Genomic DNA, 25150 nt, shown 5'->3' with positions numbered 1-25150 from the left:
TTGCATTACAAATATGTAAGGCAGCCTTCCCCTCAGATGTCACATAAGTGTTTGCTACATTACTAAATCAGGGGTTTCTGCTTGCAAAACTTATTTATCAAGTAGCTGTTCTAAAAGATATAACCTTTAGGATACTCTTAACATTAAAAATATCAAAGTACTAAGTAGTAAGATTTTTATGTATATATTTAAATGGAAACAAAAGAAATTCATTTTGCAAAGAAAAGCTGAAAAACATCACTAGGCATAACAGTCGAGTTGCAGCCTATACCAACTCCTCTGAGGAAGAATAACCCATGCAATACGGTACTTTCCTACAGCCCGGCACTCAATTCCTAGAAAGACACAGGATGCCAGTAAAACTCAAAAGGAATTAGAGAAGAAAATCATTATACCTGTTTAAAAACTAGCACTTGGACTAAAAAGTAAACATTTTTCTATAAAAATTCCAGAAAAAAATTAAATTTTGCCACACCCTATCCAATCTAAAAACAATTCCTCTAGCATCCACCCTTACTCTTCACACTTCTGCCACAAGGAACCTACTGCAGATACTCCTATAGTTTGCACTTAAGTTTGTAATGGTGCCTCCCAATGGCCAAAAAATGACATAGTTTCCAATGATAAAATGCTTAGTACATCCCCAGATAGCAAAATTTTGAGAGTTACAATCAATGAACAAAGCAAAGTAATACAATTATTTTGCTTTATTCACCTAACACTAATTTTGAGGGCAAGAGATGTGCAACTTAGGAAGAAAAATTATTACCTGAAAGATGGGTGTTATTACAAAGGACTCCACTGTCAAAGAAACATCATGTCATTAGCTCCACCAAATAAAGAAAAAAAAAAAAAAAAAAGAGTTCTTTAATACCTCTGGGCAAAGTATGACTCACTTTCTGAACAATACTAACCTGCCAACCTGAATTGTACTGTTACTTATAAAAGTACAATAAACTATAGTAAAGCTAAATACTGTTCTGAACAAAAGTAAGTCATGCTTTCAAATTATGTGATCACTTACGTACTTAGATTTCCATAAAACTTAAGAATCATATTTCTGGTGAAAGTTTCCAAAGAATACATACAAAAAATTTACATTTAAATGTAAAATTAAATCTCAAAAATACAAATAAGCATGACTAGCTTTCTAAACATAAAACATGGTAAACATATACAGGTTGATTTTCAAGCACCAATATATTTTCTCAATTATTGCTTTTTAAATTATTTGTTTGCCAGACAGAGATCACAGGCAGGCAGAGAGAGAGGAAGAAGCAGGCTCCCTGTGGAGCAAAGAGCCCAATGTGGGGCTCAATCCCAGGACCCTGGGATCATGACCTGAGCCGAAGGCAGAGGCTTTAACCCACTGGGCCACCCAGGCGCCCCTCAATTTAATTATTTATAATAAACTATAATGTGTTGGAGTTTTAACACTATGTTAAGCATTCAAGAATAAATTAACTGAAATCTAATTTTGAGCATTCATATTTTGAAACAGAAAAATGATAGCAGGCACTCTATGTAAATGAAGCCCAACAATTACTAAAGATAAATTTCTAAGACAAGCCTTTTATATATAAACATTAGTAACATGACTCAAGAGTAGTTCAGTCTCATTGACAGATAACAATTACATTCATGTATGGTACCAACAGGATTAAATTATAACCAAAAACAAGATCATAATGGTCATTTCCAACACCCCCTTTTTATAATAAATCATGCTGATAGCACACAAAGAAGGACCTCAAGCTGAGCAAGAGAGAGCCATCTCTTAGCTGCTTTAAGAAACTGCTGCTCTGTGTATGAAATGCAATCCACTAGATGCCATATGTTAGAAACTACTGTAGTAAACAACGACTCAGCAAAGGAACAACTCTCTTTTCCTATAGCATGCCCTGTAAGTGAAGATGACATCATCCTTTTCCTTGTTCTACCAATCACCTCATAGTATCTGCCATCCTGGGGAACCGTATGGTGAACAGAGCACACAGAATCCCCCTGCGCAACAATACCATCAAAGAAATACACAGGTCAAATCCTATATTCAGCTTATGAATCCACCAGCATTCTGAGGATATGCTATACCACACGATTTCTTCAGGAAAAAAAATGACATAACCTCCTAATTAATGAAGAAAGAAAGAAACATCTTTTGAAGACAACAGTCAGTAATTTGTCAAGTAACTAAAAATATGATTAAGTGAATAAACACTTTTTCACTTCCATCATTTTTAGAATTTTATTGTGATCTCATCTTACCAATTCAAATGAAGTAAACGCAGCAAGGGAGAGTGCCCTGATCTACACATTATCTAGGAACCATCACCACAGAATAGCCATTTAAGAATACATTTCCCCTGCATATGAAACATCATGATGTTAAGCCACATGAGATTAAATCTTTGGCTTCAGAAGGGTCTGCCGCACCACCATAAAAGAAAGCAATCGACATACATTGGTTTTGCAAAGCTTCAAACCATTACAAATATATTTATAAAAATGTAAACGCTATGTAGCTAATAATTAAAATATGTTGACTGTAATATACTGCCTCTAAACAAAAATACAAATGAAAACATCAGAAATATTGCATGGAAAGCCAAAAATGAGGTTCTGACAGTTACTAAACTATACATATATTTCTTACTTAGTAAACAACACTGAAAAGGGGGGGTCATCAACGATAAAATTATCAGAGGATATACATTCTTGACATTATAAAAACAAACCGACAATAACAAAAACCAGATTTATAGTAATCTCAGGCAAGGTCATATTGTTTATTCCCCATCTGCACAGTGAAAACTGTAATTATAACTTGGGAGAAACCAAATTCAAAAGCAGGTAAAGAACAAAGAAAAATTATGTACTACCACAAAATAAACAGGCCCCTCGTTCCTCTATTTTAGTTGTAAGCATTTGGTCTTCAAAATATAAATTAAGTGTGCTGATTTATATAGTAAAAATACTTTAATCCTTTTGAAGAATGAATGACCCGTTACCATAATGTCAGAGAGGTAACATCCAAGCCCTTGTAAAGGATCATATCAAGCTTTTCCACCTCTTCCTCACCCCTTGCTTAACTTTAATATTTGAAATGAATCCTCATTAAGTTATCAGACACGATTAATTCTAATTACTGGTGCCCCTCAGGAATTCCTCTTTTCAAAGTGCATTCTATCTATCACTCAGCCTTTCTGAAAAAAGGGAAGCCAGAGCATCAACATTCTCCTCCTATTAAGAAAAAGTGCGCTTCAACACACTATCAGCTATGACCACTAAATGGTCAGCACCATGCTGTTAAAAACCCTGCTAAAGCTACCAGCAGGACACATAAGCACTATGAAATATGATCCTTCCTTAGGGAGTGATCGAGGAAGAAAAAGCAAAGGAGAGGGAAGCCTTCATCATCAACTAAGGTGATGTAAGCTTCTATAATTAGAAACAGTGAAACCGAAGGAACAATAAAAAGGCACACCATGCTTCCACTTTCCCCTAAACTGTGCAGTTGTAGGAAGCATTTTTTTACTCATTGACTCACATACAGGCAAATAAAGAACATGTTCTACCTGTAATCAGTCAAGTGTGCTACCAAGCAAAGCTAATTTAAGTTGTATTATTTTCTTCCAAAAAATGGGGTCTACCCAGTAATTAAAATAGAGCTACATATAAACATAACTGGAAAAACAAATGTCATTTTAAAGATTGAACTGTTGAGAATACGGTCTCCATCTCTAGAATCCCAGAATATATTTGAGACCAACTTTAAATCACTTCTCTAATTTTAAATACTGCCTTTTCTAGTATTATGAAAGCCAAATGCGGAGTTCAGCATAGTTTCTAAACAGATAACAAATCAAACAAAATGGCAAAAACATTCAGCATTTATCTGTTTCCTGTGTCTCAGGAGTTACTACTTTCCAATTGGAATGCTCTTAAAAATCCATACCTTGGACCACTGGTATACATTAATAACAGAGTTGCCTCAGAAAAACTTCAAAAGAGCTTCCAGTAGCAATTATTGTATAAAGTGTTTCAAGTACGTTAAAAAATTTCTCCAATTCTGGTTCTCTGGGCAGATCCAGAGCAGCATGCCCTGCCCTCCTTGAGCTCCCAACATTTATGAAGTAAAAAAAAAAAGTGAATGATAATTTCTTGAAATGATTAAGCTATCAATACTTATACACAGCTATAAAAATAATTTTTATATCCTTAATCCTGTAGCTTAACTTTCACAAGTTAATCCTAACAACAAAATCAGAGTCCATTTATTCATACAAGTTGTCCATTAAAGGGACAAAAAGCAGAAGCCTCGTGAGAGTACTTTCTTATACTCATAAAACATAATATTACTATTAAAAATGTTTTAGGAAAAACTTAATAACCTAAGAAATAGAGAACAGAATTTATAAATATCCAGCATTATCTAAATTAGAAGAGCTAAATTAATCAAGATACTTTTCCAAATCACTAGTAACACTAGCTATCTCTGGGTTGAGGATGACAGCAAGTTTCTTTCTTAACATTCTTCTATGTTTTTACATTTCTACAATGAGCATTTTTTTCACAAATTAAAAAAAAAATCTGGGGCGCCTGGGTGGCTCAGTGGATTAAGCCACTGCCTTCAGCTCAGGTCATGATCTCACAGTCCTGGGATCGAGCCCCGCATCGGGCTCTCTGCTCAGCAGGGAGTCTGCTTCTCTCTCTCTCTCTCTCTCTCTCTCCGCCTGCCTCTCTGTCTACTTGTGATCTCTCTCTCTGTCAAATAAATAAATAAATAAATAAAATCTTTAAAAAAAAAAAAAAACTGCTCGAGGCAGCCATTTATCCTAACTTAGTTTGATTACATTACCATCCCTTTGCTTTTTCTCTATTTGCGGACTCATGACCCTGTAAGTAGGTATAAGAACTTCCTATCAAGAATTCTGTATTATTTCCCAGAAGGCAAATGGGAAGCAAAGTTCTCCTAGGAGATGCTAAACAATCAAGAATAAATTGAGAAAAGTCCTCTTCTGTTATTAAGATGCAAAGCACCATAAAAAATAGGGCACTCTGATACCCTTATAACAGAGGCCTCACAAAGCTCCCTCACCATTTCCATCATGTGAGCAGACAGGTCAGCAGTCTGTAAGCTCAGGGAGCATACAAAAGAACCCAAACATGCCTAGACCCTCACCGTAAAATTCCTGCCTCCAGAATTGTGAGAAATAAATGTGTTATTTATGAACCACTCAGTCTGTGGTATTTTCTTACAGCAGCCTCAACAGACTAAGACATCCTCATCAAAGAGGAGATTTCAGCAATCACATGCATGATTAGACCAAAGTCCTCTAATTTCTGATGAGCTTATCAGGGGGCAGGATCCTAATTTCTCACCACAGGAATGGCTTGATCAATAAGACACACAGACTCCATTAAAGCAACACACACTCTGCTAAAAAAAAACAACCCAAAACTTATGGTATCACATGCATGGCCAAGTCGAAGAATATAGACATTATCTGGTGTACCAACATAAAGGTGGTTAAATAATCTGATCCTAATAATCAACTGTACTGACAATTATGCCTTAATCTTGCCAACTATGCTCTGAATCCAAACAAAACTGCAGGAGAGCAGGGAATGTAAGGTGCCATCAGAGGGAGTTGACTGATTCACTGTAATTTGTCTGCCTAAAATCAAACCGTAGATTCTAGAGTACCGTACCATGCCTACAACCTGCCATACTTTCCGGAACAATGGACTGGGTAGAAAAAACATATATAAAGAAAGGTGAGTAAAAGAAAGCCCTCTAAATTTAAGACCATGACCCATGATGTTGCCATGAAATCCTTTTTCTAGGTGTCCTTTTGGAAAGAGTTTGATAGCTCCACTATATGCAGGTGCTATGATGGACAAAGAGAAAAACAAGGCTAGTGGCTTATGCTGTGCCTGAGAATGTAAAAAGCTCCATAAGCAGTATCGGGGAAAAGAAAGAAAAAATTATGATATGGTCTATTGTGGAACTTCGGATCTAGTTAAGAGAAGGTAACATGCACACCAAACTCCTTTACTGTTCATTATTTAAAAACACAGTATTAGAAAAGAGAAATCAATAAAAAGGACTGTAATTTCATAAATGAAGTACCCAGGGGCGCCTGGGTGACTCGTGGGTTACGCCTCTGCCTTCAGCTCAGGTCATGATCTCAGGGTCCTGGGATTAAGCCCCACATTGGGCTCTCTGCTCCACGGGGAGCCTGCTTCCCCCCCACTCTCTGCCTGCCTCTCTGCCTACTGGTGATCTCTCTCTGTCAAATAAATAAATAAATCTTAAAAAAAAAAAAAAAAAAAACCAAAAAACCACTATTTATAAGTGAAGCACCTAAACACCAAGAAACTTTTTCAGACCTTTGAAGAATGTCCTTGTTTATATTTGGGTCAATAATGTTGCCACAAAATGAGCATGAGTGGGGATGCCTAGGTGGCTCAGTGGATTAAGCCTCTGCCTTCAGCTCAGGTCATGATCTCAGGGTCCTGGGATGGAGTCACGCATCAGGCTTTCTGCTTGGCAGGGAGCCTACTTCCCCCTCTCTGTCTCTCTGCCTGCCTCTCTGCCTGCTTGTGATCTCTGTCTGTCAAATAAAATAAATAAAATCTTTAAAAAAAATGAGCAAGAATGTTCTCTGATATTATGGTGATTGATTTCAAGATGCATAAAGGCATACTTGGTGCCTGTCCTTGGTGAAACCAAAATACTTCTTCCTTTTTGGTTCTGCCTTAATTTTACCATTTAACTTCACGTATATAACAACATTAAAAATTCAAATCATTACATTTGAAAAATGTTTACCATAATAGGCTGTTTAAAACATAGTAATCAACTTTTGGAACATAGCCGAATTCTATGAGCACACTGCATGTAAGTTCCACATCCTATGGGACCAATGAGAAGTCCACTCTATGAACAGGAAATGTTAAGAAAGATGTCTCCAAAGAGAGCAATCAATGAATGAAGCCCTGGGAGCTGAGCAGGACTTCTCAAGAGGACACAGCAGGAGGCTATTCTGGATAAAAGGAGCAAATGTTAAAATTCAAACTGATTCCTTAAAGAATTACCTTAGGTAAAAGAGCCTCCAAAAACCTTCCAGGGGGAGAACAAGACCAAAGGAAGGGACCTCCAGCAAAATAATGGAGCCAGAAAGCTAAAAAGATAAACTGGTGCCAAATGAGGAAGAAATTTAAAAACAACCTAATCTTGAAACTTTTTAAAATAAAAAAATTTTGAGATACATTTCTGACATATGTAACTTATTTTTTAAAAAGATTTTATTTATTTATTTGACAGACAGAGATCACAAGTAGGCAGAGAAGCAAGCAGAGAGAGAGGAAGGGAAGCAGGCTCCCTGCTGAACAGAGAGCCTGATGCGGGGCTCCATCCCAGAATCCTGGAATCATGACCTGAGCTGAAGGCAGAGGCTTTAAACCTACTGAGCCACCAAGGCGCCCCTGACATATATAACTTATTAATAAATGCACATATCCCCAGCAAAAATAGTTATGAAATACATACAAATCCCCAGAAATTTAAAAGGATAATACTACATATAAATATAAACTCTATTTTCTTCCCATGTCCTAGGGACTGTTTTGTAATCTACATTTTAAGACATATGGGCTAACCTACTGGGCCTTGCTAACTACTGTCAGAAAGACCTTCAAATCAGTCATTCCAAAACCAGTCATCAGTTTTTGGCAGACACCCCTGCCATCATTTCACTGGATTTTAGCCAGTGGTTGTGTACAGTAAAGCAACTTCAGTGACTTTCATATACATTTAGTTACCACCTTGTCTTTTAAGGTTGGACAAAGAAAATACCATATTTTAAAAGAGCTACTGTGAATAAACACTATAAAAAAATTGGGCGGGGATGGGAGCAGTGGTAGGCTCAATCTTAGTTGTCCTAATTTCAAGCCAGCTTGATTTTCTTTCTCCTGCTTTTACTTTCCCTTTGTTCTAATTCTTTAGCTTACTTGTTTTTTTATTCTATTAATATACTTAAATATTTTGGTAAACACATTTTATATTCAGGTATAGAACAGATAAATAAGAAAATTATTTTATAAGAAACAACAAATACTGAGTATTTACAGTAACAACAACAGGAAGAGAAGCTATTGACATATTAAATGGTTTTTAGAGCCCCAAACACAACGCAGAACTTTCTGTAAAAAAATCTCATTTAATCCTTTCACAAATTTATAGGTTATTAATCAAAAGAGATGTAGGAAGGTTACACAATGTACCCAAAGTTACAGAGGAATCTAAACAGGCTGAAAGCTGATGCAAAAAGAGGCACTCTTATTTTCCTTGAGAGACAACCAGCTTGGAGGGTACAAAGACGATGGTTCCCATTAGGCAAGTATATTCTGAAGAAATCATTACAGTGTAGTCTAATAATGGTCATAAGTATAAACATGGAATACTGTGGGAAAGCAGAGATGTATACCTAACCCTTTCCAATGGAGAATCCTGGAGGCCTCCCACGAAATGATACAGAATTGAGTCTTGAGGATGACTTTGTGCCAAGAAGACAAAGAATAAAATAGCATTTTAAGTAAAAGGAACAGCAGATGTAAAAGATATATACAAGCAGGTTTCTCACCCCTCAGTACATACACATATGTATGTATTTCTCACCCACACATACACATATACCTTAGTGTATACACATATACAGTAACCATCTTACAATATAATAGGTATATAAAATCACTTTAAACTTACATAGTGTTATATGTAAATTCTATCTCAATACAGCTGAAAATAACTAAAATATGGTTCCTTCAAGGCTCACCAAATTTGTTCAGCATGACAAAAAAGTAGTGAATGTATACAAAAAAAAGAAAAGATAAAGCTGGAGAGGTGGACAAAGTCCAGACCTTGCTGTCCAATCTGGTCACTGCTAGCCACATGTGGTCACTTACATGTCAATTATTTGAAATTAAAATGCAAAATTAAAATCCGCAGTCATACCAGCCACATCGTAAGTGCTCAATAGCCACTTATGGCTAGTAACTACCACCAATCTGGAAACAGATATAAAATATTTCTATCATTGTTAAAAGTTCTATTAAATAGAACTAGTCTAGGGGTAGTAGAACTAGTAGGTAGAACTAGTCCCAGGGTCCTGGGATCAAGCCCGGAGTCCGGCTCTCTGCTCAGCGGGGAGCCTGCTTACCCCCTCCCTCTCTGCGTGCCTCTCTGCCTGTTTGTCATCTCTGTCAAATAAATAAATAAAATCTTAAAAAAAAAAAAGAGAGAACTAGTCTAGACTATGAAGGTCCTCATACATTAGCTCTCTGAATTTCTTCGGTAGATGGTAGTGGGCTATGAAAAGATTTAAGAGTTTAAAAGAAGCAACAGAGCTTCATTTAGAACTGAAAGAAGTAAAACGGACGGACTAGTTGGTGGGATGGGATAAAGGAAGAGATAAAGAATAGGGCTAGCATAGGGTTATCGGAGAGAAAGGAGAAAATAAATCCTGAAATCAAAGAAAGTGATTAACCAGATGTCTTTTAATGAAGAGCTTATGAGACACTTTCCAATTTAGAAAAAAAAATTTCCACATTTCTTAAAATGAAGGAATACTGCTTTTACAGTGAAAATGGGCCAGGGGATTATAGGAGATGCTATTGCGACAGGTTTTGTTTTGTTTTTCCTTTTAAAATTTCATTTATTGATTTTAGAGATAAAGAGCAAGTGCAAGCAGGGGGAGGGGCAGAGGAAGAGCGAAACAATCCTAAACGGACTCCCCAGTGAGCACATGAGCTCAATCTCCGGGCCCAGCGGAAATCAAGAGTTGGATGTTTTAATCAACTGAGCCACCCAGGCGCCCCAATGCTATTACAACAGTTCTAAAAAGAAAGGCAGTGAACACTAAGGCAATGACATGGGGAAATTAAGAGCAGAGTGTAAATCTTGAAACATTTAAGAAGAAGCATCTACAGATATTACTGACTGATTAGACTATGAGTGTGCAAACATGTTCCATGTTCTTTAGCAACCACCCCTTAAAAGAGGCACACCCAATACTACCATTCTAATTTTTTGAGGTACAGCAACCAAAGCACAAAGAGTTTAGATGAAACTCCCTAACCATACAGTGAGTAGGAAGAATTCAAGACAGATGGCTCATGTAAATGCTAGACTATTTTCAGCTGGCATAATTACCCATCTTACTCTCACTGAATATTACTCCCATCACCTTTCTGCTATTTCTAAATATTTCAAATATCTAGAGTATTCTCACTGAGAATATTAAAAAATATGTAAATTTGTTAAAAACTCTGAGAGCAATACCCTAAGGAGTTTCAAAAATGTTACAGTTATAGAAGTGCTCTTTTTAACATTAAGAAAAAAACCCTTTCACTTTCACATTAAAAGCATGGTTCTCATCTTTGTATAAAGCAATGTATGACAAAACTGCAACAATAATTCATAAAAATAAACAATCTTTTTCAATCATTCTAAGCATTCAATTAGAGAATAAAACATGCAAAGTCTTTAGTACACATAAACTTCTACGTACAGGTTGTATACTAATAATACTTATGACAAAGATAACAGTAACAAAAAATGCTGTACAACTTTAAGAATTTCTGACCTTCAGCATTTTAGCAAGGAAAAGTTGATGATGGTGAGCAACTGAAAAAAGAAACTGTCAAATCTGCATTACTGTCTACAAGAAAAAATGATTCCTTTTGATCTTTCTCTCTGAATTGCTGAGAGTAGAAAAAAAAGAACTGAAAGATCCTCGAGTAGTCATAAAGCCAATTTTCTTCTGGATGTTTTCACAAATACTAATTAAATTTTTGATGCACAACCTCCTTTATCCAGACCAACTATCAGTATGTAGGTGTTTGGACAGACACAGGTTTTACATATGGGTGACATTAATGAATAATAAATGAAAACCTTGTAAAACCTTTTCCAAGTTGCCTGAAATATATCTATTTTAGGGGAAAAAAAAAAGCAAACAGAAACTATTATTTCAAGAAACAGCAAATTTACCTAACATGACCAAAAATCCTTTCCAACCCCATCTCATAGTTAGTAACTACCCTGAGTAAACTTAGTTCTCCCCTCTGCCAAACTTCTGACAGTACTTAATAGGTTAAGTATTACAAATATACTAGCTATATAACCCTTTAAATGCAACAATGCCACACTTTACTCAGAGTCATCAAATGGACAGCATCTCAAGCAGTGTGTCTGTCGCTATTTCTGGTCTACACAGGAAACCAACTTATCCCCAGGAGAACAACATTTAGCACGCATGGGAGTTACAAGTACATGACTCAGGAGCGTAAGCCACAGCTACCTAGAGAAAATACAGAATTTGCCTGGGCTTCAAGACATGATGCCAAAAAATCTAAGAACACACTAGAGCCGAGACTGGAGTAAGTGATCAAAACACACACACACAAACTATGCAGTCTAGCTCATATAAGGAAAACCAAATAATACAATTAAAGACAGTAATTCTACTTCTCAGCATTTTTCTAAAGAAACTGACATAGAGATACACGTAAGCACGAAAGATAATTAGAACCTTATTTAAAAAAAATAAAAACTAAAAAAATCGAAATGACCAAATATTGGGAAGTAGATAAATAAATTATGGTAATTATTATAATGGAATGACATGATACTCTTGAGAATAATGTAAAAAAAAATTTTCTAAACCACTGAAAGATGTTCACATTATACACGTAAATTTTAAAGAGTTTTCATATATTTAAATTTTAAAAAGCCAAAAAGCTTACAACTCTATGTGGAAAAAAAGCCCCTTTATCCAAGAATACAAAAAATGTCATGAATGGTTACATAACTGGGTAATATGACAAGTCAATGCATAATTTTTCCAAAACAGACACATATTACTTGTATAATAATGCAAACATGTTAGCTGAAATTTATTCATTATAGGGAAATTTATTACATAAAAAGAAATTATTACATAGTAAGATCAGGAAATGAACTTTATGTGCCTCTGGATGTGGCAAAAAAACCTAGGGGACTACTTCATTTTACTCTTTGTTGTTAGAATGTATGGAACCAAAAACATAAGGCAAATGTCACTAAATCCTTAGAGTTGCCTTAAATTTAACATTTACTCCACTATACACAATTCCTTAAATAAGTGTTCCTCCTAACATGGAAGGAGGAAGTTCTGTTTTGACAACCAAATGAATTAAACATAACCTTGGGAATTTTGTTGCAATCAATCTCTAAACTATTTTTATATTTTGGGAGGGATCATGATTTCTTTGAAACTGATAAAATACCCCTGGATTTATTCTTTCTTAGATTATCCTTACTTTCTTTTTTTTAAGAATTTATTTATTTGAGAGAGAGAGCACAAGCAAGGAAGAGGAACAGTGGGAGAGGGAGAAGTAGACTCCCCTCCAAGCAGGGAGCCTGACATGGGGGCTCAACCCCAGGACCCTAAGATCATGACCTGAGATGAAGGCAGACGTTTAAATGATTGTGCCACTCAGGTGCCCCTATCCTTTCTACTAATTCAAATATTTTTTAGTTTAAAATGAAGTTCTCTGCAATTACAAAACTGAAGATTTCTGGAGAAACAGCTTCTGTTTCTTCTAGTGTTACAAAAGCTAATTATTTCATCTGCTATTGCTGCTGCTGCTTCTTCAATATTTGTATGTAAAAACATATCACTAACACTTGCCCACATTTCTGCACTAACACACAGTATCTGTATTTCTCCCATAAGACAAGAGAAAATTTGATGTATTTTTCTTTTGTATGCCTTACAGAATATCAGGAAAATAGCTCCCAATGAGTCTATTATCTGAGTTCTCAGAACTCTTTCATATTCCACTAGATAACAAAAAGGCAAGAAAATCCACAAAGAAGGTCTAAAACGATACAGTAAGAATTTTTTTTTTACATGATTTGAACAAAAACCAAAGCAAAAACAAAACTTCCACTGGCAAGAGCATTTCTTTATTTATTTTTCTTTTTTAAAGATTTTTATTTATTTATTTGACAGATAGAGATCACAAGCAGGCAGAGAGACAGGCAGAGAAAGAGACAGAGGAAGAAGCAGGCTCCCTGCTGAGCAGAGAGCCTGATGTAGGGCTTGATCCCATGACTCCGAGATCATGACCCGAGCTAAAGACAGAGGCTTAACTCACTGAGCCACCCAGGAGCCCCTGGTAAGAGCATTTCTACCAAAATCAACTGAGCATAAATATTTTTTAAAAATTATATATACTTACCTGCTCTAAAATTTTATGTTGAACCTTAAGTGTTGATATTACCAAAAATACATGTAAATTAGATACCATATATAAAAATTAAGGGAGAGCCATGAACTGTTCCCTAAATATACTCACAGAAAGATAGCTGTTAATGTCCACATCATCAGTAATAGTTTGACGCTCTCCTTTATAATTAATTTTCCGAAACCTTCGTCGAGATTGTCGGGCAGGTATTTCTCTTTGTAGAATACTATCTTCATTATCTTTGGAATTCTCCACCTGAAACACACGTTCATATTCCTGATTAAATATCCAATTTTTCCATATTACTGACAGTCTGTGGAGTCTCAACAGGCTCAAAGGAGGATTCATTTACTTCTTGCAAGGAACTGCTTCAAGAAAATAATCTGGGTAGGACAACACTCATGAGTTCAAGATTAAAGGTGACATTATTAAGATCTCAAGACCACAGTTTCCTTCCAGGAAATAGTCTGTCTTGCTCACATAAACATATGCGTTCTAAAAAAGGCACTTACCAGAAGCAAAGGCTGTTAACTACACCTACACATTGAATAATTAATTACCACTTCTGAGTTAGTCCAATTAGAAGCTGCATGATTATACACGTATTTTTATTTTTTGCCAATAATCATAGCTATGATTTCACTGAAATGCTCAACAGCAAAACAAAAACGTCTTATGCATTATTCGTTGGTGTCCATGTCATTTATGACAATAGAGTAAGGCTGGCTTCCTTTTTTTTTGAAGATTCTGTTTTTGAGTAATTTCTACATCCAATGTGGGGTTCAAACTCATACCCTCAGATCAAGGTTGTTCACTCCACTGACTAAGCCAGCCAGGTGCCCCAAAGCTGACATCTTTTAATAAAGAAGTGAAAACTAACATTAACTGAGGGCTAAAATGGGCCAGCATGCATAAACATGATACTATTTAGTTCACACAGCAGTCCTGTAAGCAATATGTAGCTTACGGATGAGCAAAGCAAAATCCTAAGAGATTACTTTCCTCTCTCACATAGTGATCCTTATTATTAAAGTTGAGTTGGACTGTAGGTCTGTCTCCAACATTTATGGTACTGATACAAGATTACATTGCCTGTCCAATCACAGATGAAGCCATACTTTAAAAAATTATTTATAAAAAGGTATATTGATGTTCTACAGTATAACATATAATTAACATCCCATCACATAAACATTATTTTTCTCCAAGTCTTCCTTCAAATGTCCTACCCTTGGCTAATATCAAAAATTCCCAGTTACCCAAGTATGAAATTTCATGAATATCCCATCCCTAATTCTGCTGCTTGTTTTTCAAATCTTCAACCACTTCTCAGAACTTGTCAATCCTTTTTTTTTTTATAAAGTCCTCTCATATTGCCCTTTCTTTCATTCCCATCATTCCTTACTCAAATCTTAATCACTTCAGTCCTGAACTATACAAAGAGGTGATGCTATTGCTTCAGACACATTCCTCTCCAACTCCATCCTACATCATCAAATAAATCGCCTACGTAAAAATCAACACTTTATCACATTTCCTGTTTAAAACGCTACAACAGACCACTAACAGTTACTGACCGAATTTTAAACAATTATTTGTGATGTTCAAAGCCACATATGACCCATCCTCCAAATTTATTACTGCATGTTATAAAGGTAAGCCTGGAAAAACTATTCCCTTATCCTTCCCCCTACCTCAACACACACAAAAAAACCTGTCACATAAAAGCTCACAAAATTTCCCGAAGATTTCTCAGAGTTCATGTCTGTCTGTTTCAGGTATGAGTGGTACAAGAGTTCAAGAATAAGTAGTGGCCAAATGAATAGGACTATTAGTGGGTTCCTATAATAAAGTGAATTACATTTTACTAAGTAACTTTGTATTATCCTACACATCTATCTTCACTTGCTGAACCACTGTTCATTTAAGACATGTCTCAATTAGCATCTCTTCTATAACTGCAAAAGACATTCCTGTCCTCAGACCACAACTACTTTGTGTACACAATCTAGACTTCTTATAAATAGGCCATGCTCTCCACTGCCTTCAGGCCTTTGTATATGCTGCTGTTGCTACTGCCACAAAGCCCAATCCTCCTTTGCCAACATGGTGGCATCCTTCCCATACTTCATGACCCCTCCCTCCTCTGCCCCAGGAAGTTTCTACCCCTTCTCATGAACTGCAATTAGTATATAAGCCCATATCATTAACAATCTAACAAATTCCTTAAGACAGAAACTGCATTATATATTAATCTTTATTCATTTAACACTCAAAAAGTTTGCAAAAATGGGCAGACAATACATTAGATTCTCTCTTTCTCCCCATACATGATAGGTCCTTGGAAATACATGTAAAGGACTCCAGAAATATAAGGGTATGCAGAGTAAGTTACTACGACTCTTCTGAAAGGTAAAATCCAGAAGAGACATGGGAACAACTTCCACCTCAACAAATATAAAATTGTGAATAGGTAGCAATACATGCTACCTCCTTGAGATTTAGTCTGCTTTCTAAAAAATGGTGAGAGAATCACAGTATTTACTCCATCACTACACCAGAGCCTGTACCAGACAGTGTAAGTTATCACTTAAGGCTCACAATGCTCCTATCACATAACTACTCTGTTTCAATAATCATACAGAGTAACATAAAACTTAAGTAATACATACAAGTGGGTAAGGACTCAAAATCCAAGTGTGACTACTAAAATTAATTTCCTTCATACTGCCCTATCCCAATGGATGAATTATATTATCCACATGAGATAAAATTTCAGTATCATATAATCCTTAAAATTTTCTAGTATCTACAATTTATTGCTCAAAAGCAGAGCTAATAAAGGCTTTCCAAAATATAATAGTAAATTAAGTCAAGGAAAAGGAGTTTCTAAGTCTCAAAATTTTAAGGACAGTACCAAATGAAAATAAAGGTTAAACAATGTATGAAGGATTAAGTACCCTTAACAAACCTGCCAAGTACAACTGAAATATGAAATTAAAAACCAAACAGAACTGCACATGCATACCTCATGTCACTAAAGTAACAAATTCAAAGACCAAGACTGAAGTGAAAATAAAAATACCAAGAGATAGGCTACCAATGAAGCTCCTGATCTACCAGAAAACAGAAAATTTCCCAACCCTAGAGATTAGCCCCTCCATTTTGATGGTTGTAGGGAGTGAGAAAGACAATAGAGAATCCATCAAACATGGCAATCCAAGGAGACTTGCTTGTAAGCTCAACTTAACTAGCTGAATCCACACTGTGAGGATACAGAAGTATAAGCCTATCCTGTAGAAGAAGACAGGAAGAAAACTTGCTTGACACTGGGAGGAAAAGGGGTAAAAAGCAACCAACCAAACAGACCAAAAACATTTTTCCTAAGAATTTAAAACACAAGCTATCCCTCATGCAGGTCATTAGTTTGAATTTGTAATACCTTAAGCATGTAAGTAAATTTAAAGATACTCGGGATTTATAATGTACATATGTAACTGCCAAGAACAAATCTGAAACCTCTTTGCAAGACTTTTTAACCCACACCTCAAAGAACTCCCAACCTACTGTTCAAGATATACGGCTTCCCCGATAAACATACCTTCCCCCTCCAAAAAAAAGAAGGAAAAAGACCCCCAACTACAACAAAAATGAAACGTGAATAAATGATAGACATAATGAGTAATAATGGCCAGAAAAGGGACAAGAGACTCACACTTGCAAATATTCCAATGTATTTTAAGTATTAGAAAATATAGTTATAATAATTAAAAAAAAAACTTTCAAACAAAAAGAAACTTGAAAACAAGCCAGAGATTATAAATAGCACTAAATAGGTAAGGATTGACCAGGCCCCAAAACCCCACAACAAACCCAAGTGCCCTTCCTCCCCAATACCAGGCTAGCAAAACAATCTGTAATAAGCAAATGCAGTCTACATTTAGAAAAAGGACAAGAAAGTATAGAGAAATCCTGTATGAAACACAAGAGCACAAAGAAGGCCTACAATGGGGATGGAACAAGAAGACTCAGAAAAACCTCTCAACAAACCAATCCCAACCCTGAGGACAAAAGAAAACAGAAATTTGAAAGAACTGGAGCACTAAAGGTAACCACAGTAACAAAACAATGCAAACCTAGCTCAACTCTAGCAGAAGAGGTGTGTTCCGCTCCAGGCCTAAACACTATACTCATTCTCTACTGCCCTACACACAGTAGGTATCATTAAATCCAAAATAATGACTCACATAAAAATAGAAAGGGTAAAAAACAAACAGTAAAAACAAACAAACAAAAAAAACAATCCACTGCCAAAAAACAAAAAACAACCAACAGAGCAATCCACCAATATCAGATGTGATCCAGATGTTTCAAGTATCAGAGAATTTAAAACTACATACAGAAAAGGCAGCAGAAAGGTGGAAAAGGCGGACAACATAAACAGAGGAAAAATTTCACCAGACATAAGGAAAATATGAGGGAGTAAAATGAGAATCATAGAACAAAAATCGTAGTACCAAAGACAAAAAATACCTTTGAAAAACTCATCAGTAGACTTGATGCAAGTGAATAAGAATCAATGAACTTAAAACACAGGTCAAAAGAAAGTACCCAAACCAACAGAGAGGAGAAAGAAAAAAAGAATTAAAAAAGAAGAAGAAGAAGAAGAAAAAAAGGAAAGGAAAAGAAAAAGAAAAAGAATAAAGAAAAGGAATTAAATGCCATATGGAGATATAACCAAAAAGAGAATTAATAAATAGAGAAAATAAAGTCAAAAAAATTATACAGTACTCAGCACAAAGCCAAGAGGAGATGAAAAACAAGCAAGCATAAAAGATATAGACAGGCTGAAAAGATTTAACATATAAAGTTCAAGAATGAGATGACAGAAGAATAAGTAACATCCAAAGGAAAAATGAAACTTTTTGATTAAACAAAAACTTGAAGCAGTCCAACAAATCCAAAAATACAACTATAAATTCACATAGTGAAGATAAAGAGAAGACTTCTAATGCAGCCACAAGGAAAATGTAGACTGGTGATGTAAACGAAAGGTGATTAGATTAATAACAGACTTATATAACATTTATTATTTATTATGTTATATATAACAATTATTATTATTAACAGACTTAATAACAAGACTTAAATAACATATTAGTATCAAAAAATAATAAATCCCAGGAAACAGTGGACTATATTGACTATAAAATATGTATGTGCTAAGAAAAAAAAAAGGATCCTCCTCCCCAAATTGCATTGGTGGCAAAACAATCCTAAAGAATGATACAAAATATAGTCTCAGTCATAATAAAAAAGAAAAAAAATACACCCAGCTGAGCTGTTTACCAATAAATATTAAAGAATATTTTAAATGGTGTACCTCAGATACAACACAAATGCTTCTACAAAAAAGGTCTCAGATGGAAGAAATTAAAAGTAAACCAACAGTAAATACATGATAAAATATGAGCATATAATGATTGCATAAAACAGTAAGAATTTGTAAAGTACAAGTAAAAATACACATATATGGTACGTCTACATACATAATAGCTTTAACAATAACGTTACCACCAACATTCTGGTATTACATGGTTTTGCTTCCTAATGATTTATGTACATATTATAATAATTATAATTACACACCATCACACACATGTAGTATGTTTGTCTAATCATATACACAAACAAAAAATTAACAAAAACTTTAATGTCACCATTAGTACGAAAAATAAGACTACTAGTGGTAGTTGTTATAATTCCACCAAGATATATTATTTCTAGAAGATGGTATTTAGGTAATGCTGAGCTTTCCTTACACATTCCCAAAAGCCAGGAGTTTTCAATGTTTATTGTACTGTTAATGCAGATGCCTTTAATAAGGTTATAAAATTTTTTTTTCTTAGTTTGCTAAAAGTTTCAAAAAACATGAATGGATCTAGAGTAATATTAAATGCTTTTTCCTTTACCTACACAGTATACATAGTATACACAGTATTAGCAATTTGCATTTCTAATGAAGTAAGTCTTAAGGGCGCAAAGAACTAGTAATGGTTTTATTTATTTATTTTTTAAAGATTTTATTTGTTAGAGAGAGACAGAGTGTGTGCAAACAAGGGGAGCAGCAGACAGAGGGAGAAGGAGACTCCTCCATTGAGCAGGGAGCCCTACGAAGGGCTTGACCCCAGGACCCTGAGATCATGACCTGAGCTGAAGCCAGATGCTTAACCCACTGAGCCACCCAGGCACCCCTCTCTCAATTTAGAGCTAAAGATCTCAAAATTTATTTACAGTTTTCTGTGTTGATGTTTCCTACAACTTTTGTTAGATTTATTCTAACATATATGGACTTTTTGAGGTTTACAAGTAGTATGTTCACTGAATTTAATTTTTAAATTACTTGTTTGTCCTAACTAGAAATACAACTGATATTCTGTACATAAATATTCAGAGACCTTGCTAAAATGACTTAATTCTAAAAGATTATGTGTATTTTTTTTATTTCCTACAAGCAAATCATTCATCTGTATTATACATGTTTCTAAAGCTTTTTTTTGTTCAGTTATTTAGAGAGCATGAGAGCAGGGGGAGGGGCAGAAAGAGAGGGAGAAAGAATCTCAAGCCGACTCAGCTCATAGGCTGAAGCTGGGCTTGATCCTGCCACCCTGAGATCTCTACCTAAGCCAAGGAAGCTCAACGGACTGAGTTACCCAGGCACCTCTATGTTATCTTTTGGATCTATCCTTGTTACCATTCCTAAATGCACTTTATAGGACCTCTTAGCCTGTGGCTTTGGAAATGCTGAGCTTCCCTTACACATTTCCTAAGGCCTAGGTAATGTTTTTAATGTTTACTGTAGGGCTAATGCCGATGCCTTTTACAAGATTATGAAAGTTTCCTTCGTTTCCTAGTTTGCTTAAAACTTCAACAATCACAGGGACGCCTGGGTGGCTCAGTTGGTTAAGCCGCTGCCTTCGGCTCAGGTCATGATTCCAAGGTCCTGGAATCGAGTCCCACATCGGGCTCCTTGCTGGGCGGGGAGCCTGCTTCTCTCGTCGCTGCCTCTGCCTGCCTATCTGCCTGCTTGTGTGTACTCTCTCTCTCTCTATCTCTGGCAAATAAATAAAATCTTAAAAAAATAAATAAAGAAAGAAGAGCAATAAAATTAAAAAAAAAAAACAAAAAAAACTTCAACAATCATGAATGGGTTTTGGGTACTATCAAATTGCTTTTTCTGTGTCTATACAGACAATCATGTGACTCTAATTATATTACTATAGTGAATCATAGTGATTTTCAAATATAGGCATACCTCAGAGATACTACAGGTTTGGTTCCAGGCCATTCTAATAAGGCAAATATTGCACTGAAGTGAATCAAATAGAACTCCTGGTTTTCCAATGCATAGCTTATGTTTACAAAACACTGTTGTCTATCAAGTGTACAATAGCAGTATGTACAAAAAAGCAAAGAACATACATTAAAAAAATACTTTATTGCTAAAAAATGCTAACCATCATCTGAGCTTTTATCGAGTTGTAATCACTGATCAGAAATCACTGTAACAATTAAATAATGAAAATCTGAAATACTGCAAAAATTACCAAGCAGTGACAAATGATACAGGTGAGCAAACAGTGTTTAAAAAAAAAATGGCACCAACAGACCCCTCACCAAAGATTGCCACAACAGTATCCATGAAGCACAATAAGGCAAACTGCAGTAAAACAATGTACTGCCTGAATTAAATCAACCCTGCAACTCTGGGAATAAATTCAACAATCACGATATTTTATCCTCTTGGTATATCACTTCACTGGAATTTGATTTCCTAGCATTTTATGATTTTTAATTTAAAAAATCCTAACCTGGGGTGCCTGGGTGGTTCAGTTGGTTAGGCAATTGCCTTCAGCTCAGGTCATGATCCCAGGGTCCTAGGATCAAACCCCATGTCGGGCTCCTTGCTTGGCAGGGTGCCTGCTTCTCCCTCTCCCTCTGCCTGCTGCTCTGCCTGCTTGTGCTCTCTCTCACTCTCTGTCAAATAAATAAATAAAATTAAAAAAAAAAAAAATCCTAACCTGGGAGCACCAGGTGACTCAGCCAGTGAAGCCTCTGCCTTGGGCTCAGATCAGGATACCAGGGTCCTGGGCTCAAGCCACAAGTTGGGCTCCCTGGTTAGTGGAGAGTCTCCATCTCCCTCTCACTCTGACACCACTCCCACTCCACTCCTGCTGGCTCTCTCTCCAACGAATTAAAAAAAACAAAATTAATCTGTAACATTGCCTTTCTATAATGTAACTCGTCAGGTTTTGCCATCACAATTAAACTAGGCTCTCAAAGATTACATCACTTATACATCAATAAAAATAAACTGGATGCATAAAAAGGGAATGTAATCTCTTTCCTGCTAAGACTTTTTGATTCTTATTTAAATGTTGGAAAAAAACTCACCAATGAAACCATGTGAGTGGAAATTTCTAAATGAAAAGGTCTATTACATATGTACTTTCTTTCTAGAAGAGGGATTCTGAAGATTTTCTGTGTGTGACACATGCACGTGCTTATTTCGGTTAAGTTTTTAGTAATACCCTTTACTGTTTTCAGAATTTTCATAAGCTCCATAGTAGTCCATGCTTTTCTTACTCCTGATATTAAGCTATGTCACGTTTTGTTCTTGACTACTTTGACAAAGAAGTATAAAATTTATTACTCTATTGTGATTATCAACTTTTACCTTTCTTCATCCTCTTTAAGTATGCTTTACATGCCACCAACTTTTTAATCTTCATTGTTTCTTGGTTTCTAATTTCTGTAGATATAGTCTGCCGTTCTCTGGGATACCTGGGTGGCTCAGTCAGTTAAGAGGCTGACTTCAGGGGCGCCTGGGTGGCTCAGTGGGCTAAAGCCTCTGCTTCCGGCTCAGGTCATGATCTCAGGGTCCTGGGATCGAGCCCCGCATCGGGCTCTCTGCTCAGCAGGGAGCCTGCTTCCTCCTCCCTCTCTGCCTGCCTCTCTGCCTACTTGTGATCTCTGTCTGTCAAAGAAATAAATAAAATATTTAAAAAAAAAAAAAAAGAGGCTGACTTCAGCTCAGGTCATGATCCCAGGGTCCTGGGATCGAGTCCCACATTGGGCTCCTTGCTCAGCAGGGAGCCTGCTTCTCCCTCTGCCTATAGCTTCACCTGTTTGTGCTCTTTCTCTGACAAATAAATCTTAGGAAAAAAAATTAAATTAGAAAAAATAATTTGCTGCTCTCTAATTTCTTAATGTGGATACTTACCTTCACCAAATGTCAGCCTTTCTCCTAAAACATTAATGCTTAAACTACTCACCTAAGGCTCATGACAAATTTCATACATTTTGGTATATCCTCTTCATTCTGTTCAAAATATTTTCTCATTTTCATAGTGATTCTTTGGCAAGTGATTTAAAGTATACTCCTGAGTTTCAAGTTATATTTTGTTTTTCTAATTGGTTTCTAAGTTAACTGCATTATAGCCAAAACAAAACCAAAAATTAAATTCTTAAGAAAGAATTAACATAAATTAAGACTTATGTTCCAGATATAACATCTATTTTTATTATTTTTAAATCTATTTATTTATTTTAGAGAGCATGCATGCTCAAGCAGAGGGTTGAGCAGAGGGAAAGGACCTCAAGCAAAATCCGCACTGAGCATAGTGCCCAGGGCACGGTGCTTGATTCCAGGACCTTGAGATCACGATCTGAGCCAAAATGAGGAGTCTGGAGCACAATCAAATGAGCCACCCACAAATCTGAAGTACAACCCAGGTGTGCTTCCAAGTACACGTATTTGTTGTTGATGGGTACAGAGTTCTACTATTAGGCACAGGTTCAAATCCTCAAAATCCTTACTGATTCCTTATGCTTGCTTTCTCACTTTTAGAGGGACATTTAAATTTCTCTGTCACTGTGGATTTGTGGAGTTCCCGTGTTACTAATGACTATCTTTTAGTTATATAATAAGGCACATAAAATTCCAGGACTGTTTAAATGTGATACATATTTATCATGATGAAATACTATTTTTACATTAAGTAATAGTTCACGCCTTAAATTACACTTTTTTTTTGTCCTAAATTACACTTTTAAAATTGGAGACAAAGCAGCTCTCCTTTGATTATCACTTAGAAGACACAACTTCTGTTCTTTCCGTTCTTCCAGACTTGATCTTAGCCAAAAGACCAAGAAGTCAAGTTTCTTCTCAAACCTTATATTTACACTGCTGTTTTTTCAGTGGCATGTAATTGTGTTTAAAAAAAATTTAATCTGGTATTTGCTTTACTGGTTTATATTTAATGTAATTTCTGATACACTAGAAAGGAAATCTCATCTTATGTTCTTTCCTCCTCCTAGTATGTTTCTTCTCTTCTGTGCCTTCATTTCATTATTCCATTTCCCTTCTTATTAATTCCAAGCTGTATTCTTAGAGGACATACATGCTTATTAGAAGCCACCATTAGTATATTTACCACTTTGTAGAAAATGGAAAGATCTTACGAATTTTTCACTCCATCCCTCCTTTTACTTGTCATGTGTTTACCTCTACATATATTTTAAAGCACAAAAGACACTTTTATTAATCGTACTGGTTTCTATAGTCAATATACATATATCTAAATGCTTTACAATGTCTTTATTTCTTTCCACATAACTGTGTTTCCATCTGCGATTCCCTTTTGCCTTAAAAACTCCCACTTGGTAAACTGAGTGCTTGTCTATTGCTGAAAATTTTCTTCAGTTTTGTGTGGAAACTGTTTACTTAACAAACAAAGCTTCAGTTTTTGCTGTCAGTGGGTGTTTTATAAGTTGTGGTGGTTTAAAAGTAATGTGTTTTTCCCTCTGGTTTTATAACTTTGTTTTTCGTTTTCCATAGTTTTACTATAATGTGCTTATGCTTAAGTTTCTTTGTATTTATCCTGCTTTGAGATTAGAGAGTTCTCAAATTTGTGAGTTGATTTCTTTTTAATGTTTTGGAAAATTCTAAACCATTATCTCTTCTAATACTTCTTTCTTCTCCTTATAGGATTCCTATTACACTTACCTAAGATCTTTTCTATTCTCTGTGTCATATACTACATAACGTATTTTTAGAATATTTTCTCCATCAGTTTGCATTCTTCTGGCTTATCATTCAGTTCCCTAACTTGCACTTCAGTCAAATTTGAGGATGTTTCTAGTTGTAGAATTTGGAAATCATTATTTCATTTTATAGATTCCAATCCTTTAAAATTCTCCACTAAATCCTTGAAATACTAATCAGATGTTCCAAAATATGCACTTGTTAACTCTGGTATCTGTACCGCCTTCTGCCCGTTTTCCCTCTGGTTTCTGAACACTTTTTTTTATATATTCCATGGATTCTGCTATATAGCGTATTTTCACTGTTGTTATTTTGCACAATTCTGTAATTTCAGTATGTATTTATCCTTTGACAAAAAGATGTTTGGTAAGTTTAAAATTTTTCAGGCAAAAGAACCAATTAGTTTTCTGTTGTTATAATATAGAATTTCATTGCATGTAATCAGAAAGTATTACTATATCTAACTTACAAAAAAAATTAATGAATTTTTTAAAAATATAGGAACATTTTTTGTTAATGCAGCACGGGCACCTGATACAGTTTATCATCATGTTGTAGAATTCAACTTATCTCCCTAAGATTACCTTACTGTTTATGTTGTCCAGGTCTTCTATCCCATTTTTTCCTTGACTTCGCCTGTTCTATACTAAGAACAAAGAATTAAATTCTCTAGTAGTAGATTTCTAAGTCTCACTGAATCCTCTGGAGTGTCCGTTTTAAAGATTTTATTTAGTTATTTATTCAAAG

The 25150-nt window shown here is 35.5% G+C and overlaps 1 protein-coding gene across 10 annotated transcripts in view; it reads right to left on the bottom strand.

Moving 5' to 3' along the window:
* RAPGEF6 (Rap guanine nucleotide exchange factor 6) overlaps positions 1–25150 on the bottom strand; it is a 196224-nt gene that overhangs the window by 109851 nt on the left and 61223 nt on the right. For all 10 annotated transcript variants that reach the window (XM_082725616.1, XM_082725624.1, XM_082725621.1 and 7 more), the window contains one exon: positions 13408–13551. In XM_082725616.1, the coding sequence (XP_082581742.1) occupies positions 13408–13551 (144 nt within the window). The remainder of the gene's footprint in view (positions 1–13407; positions 13552–25150) is intronic.

This window comes from Mustela nivalis (genome assembly GCF_964662115.1).
Source record: "Mustela nivalis genome assembly, chromosome: 3".
Taxonomy (NCBI): domain Eukaryota; kingdom Metazoa; phylum Chordata; class Mammalia; order Carnivora; family Mustelidae; genus Mustela; species Mustela nivalis.
The sequence above is the reverse complement of the archived record's forward strand: the minus strand, read 5'-3'. Positions and strand labels throughout refer to the sequence as shown.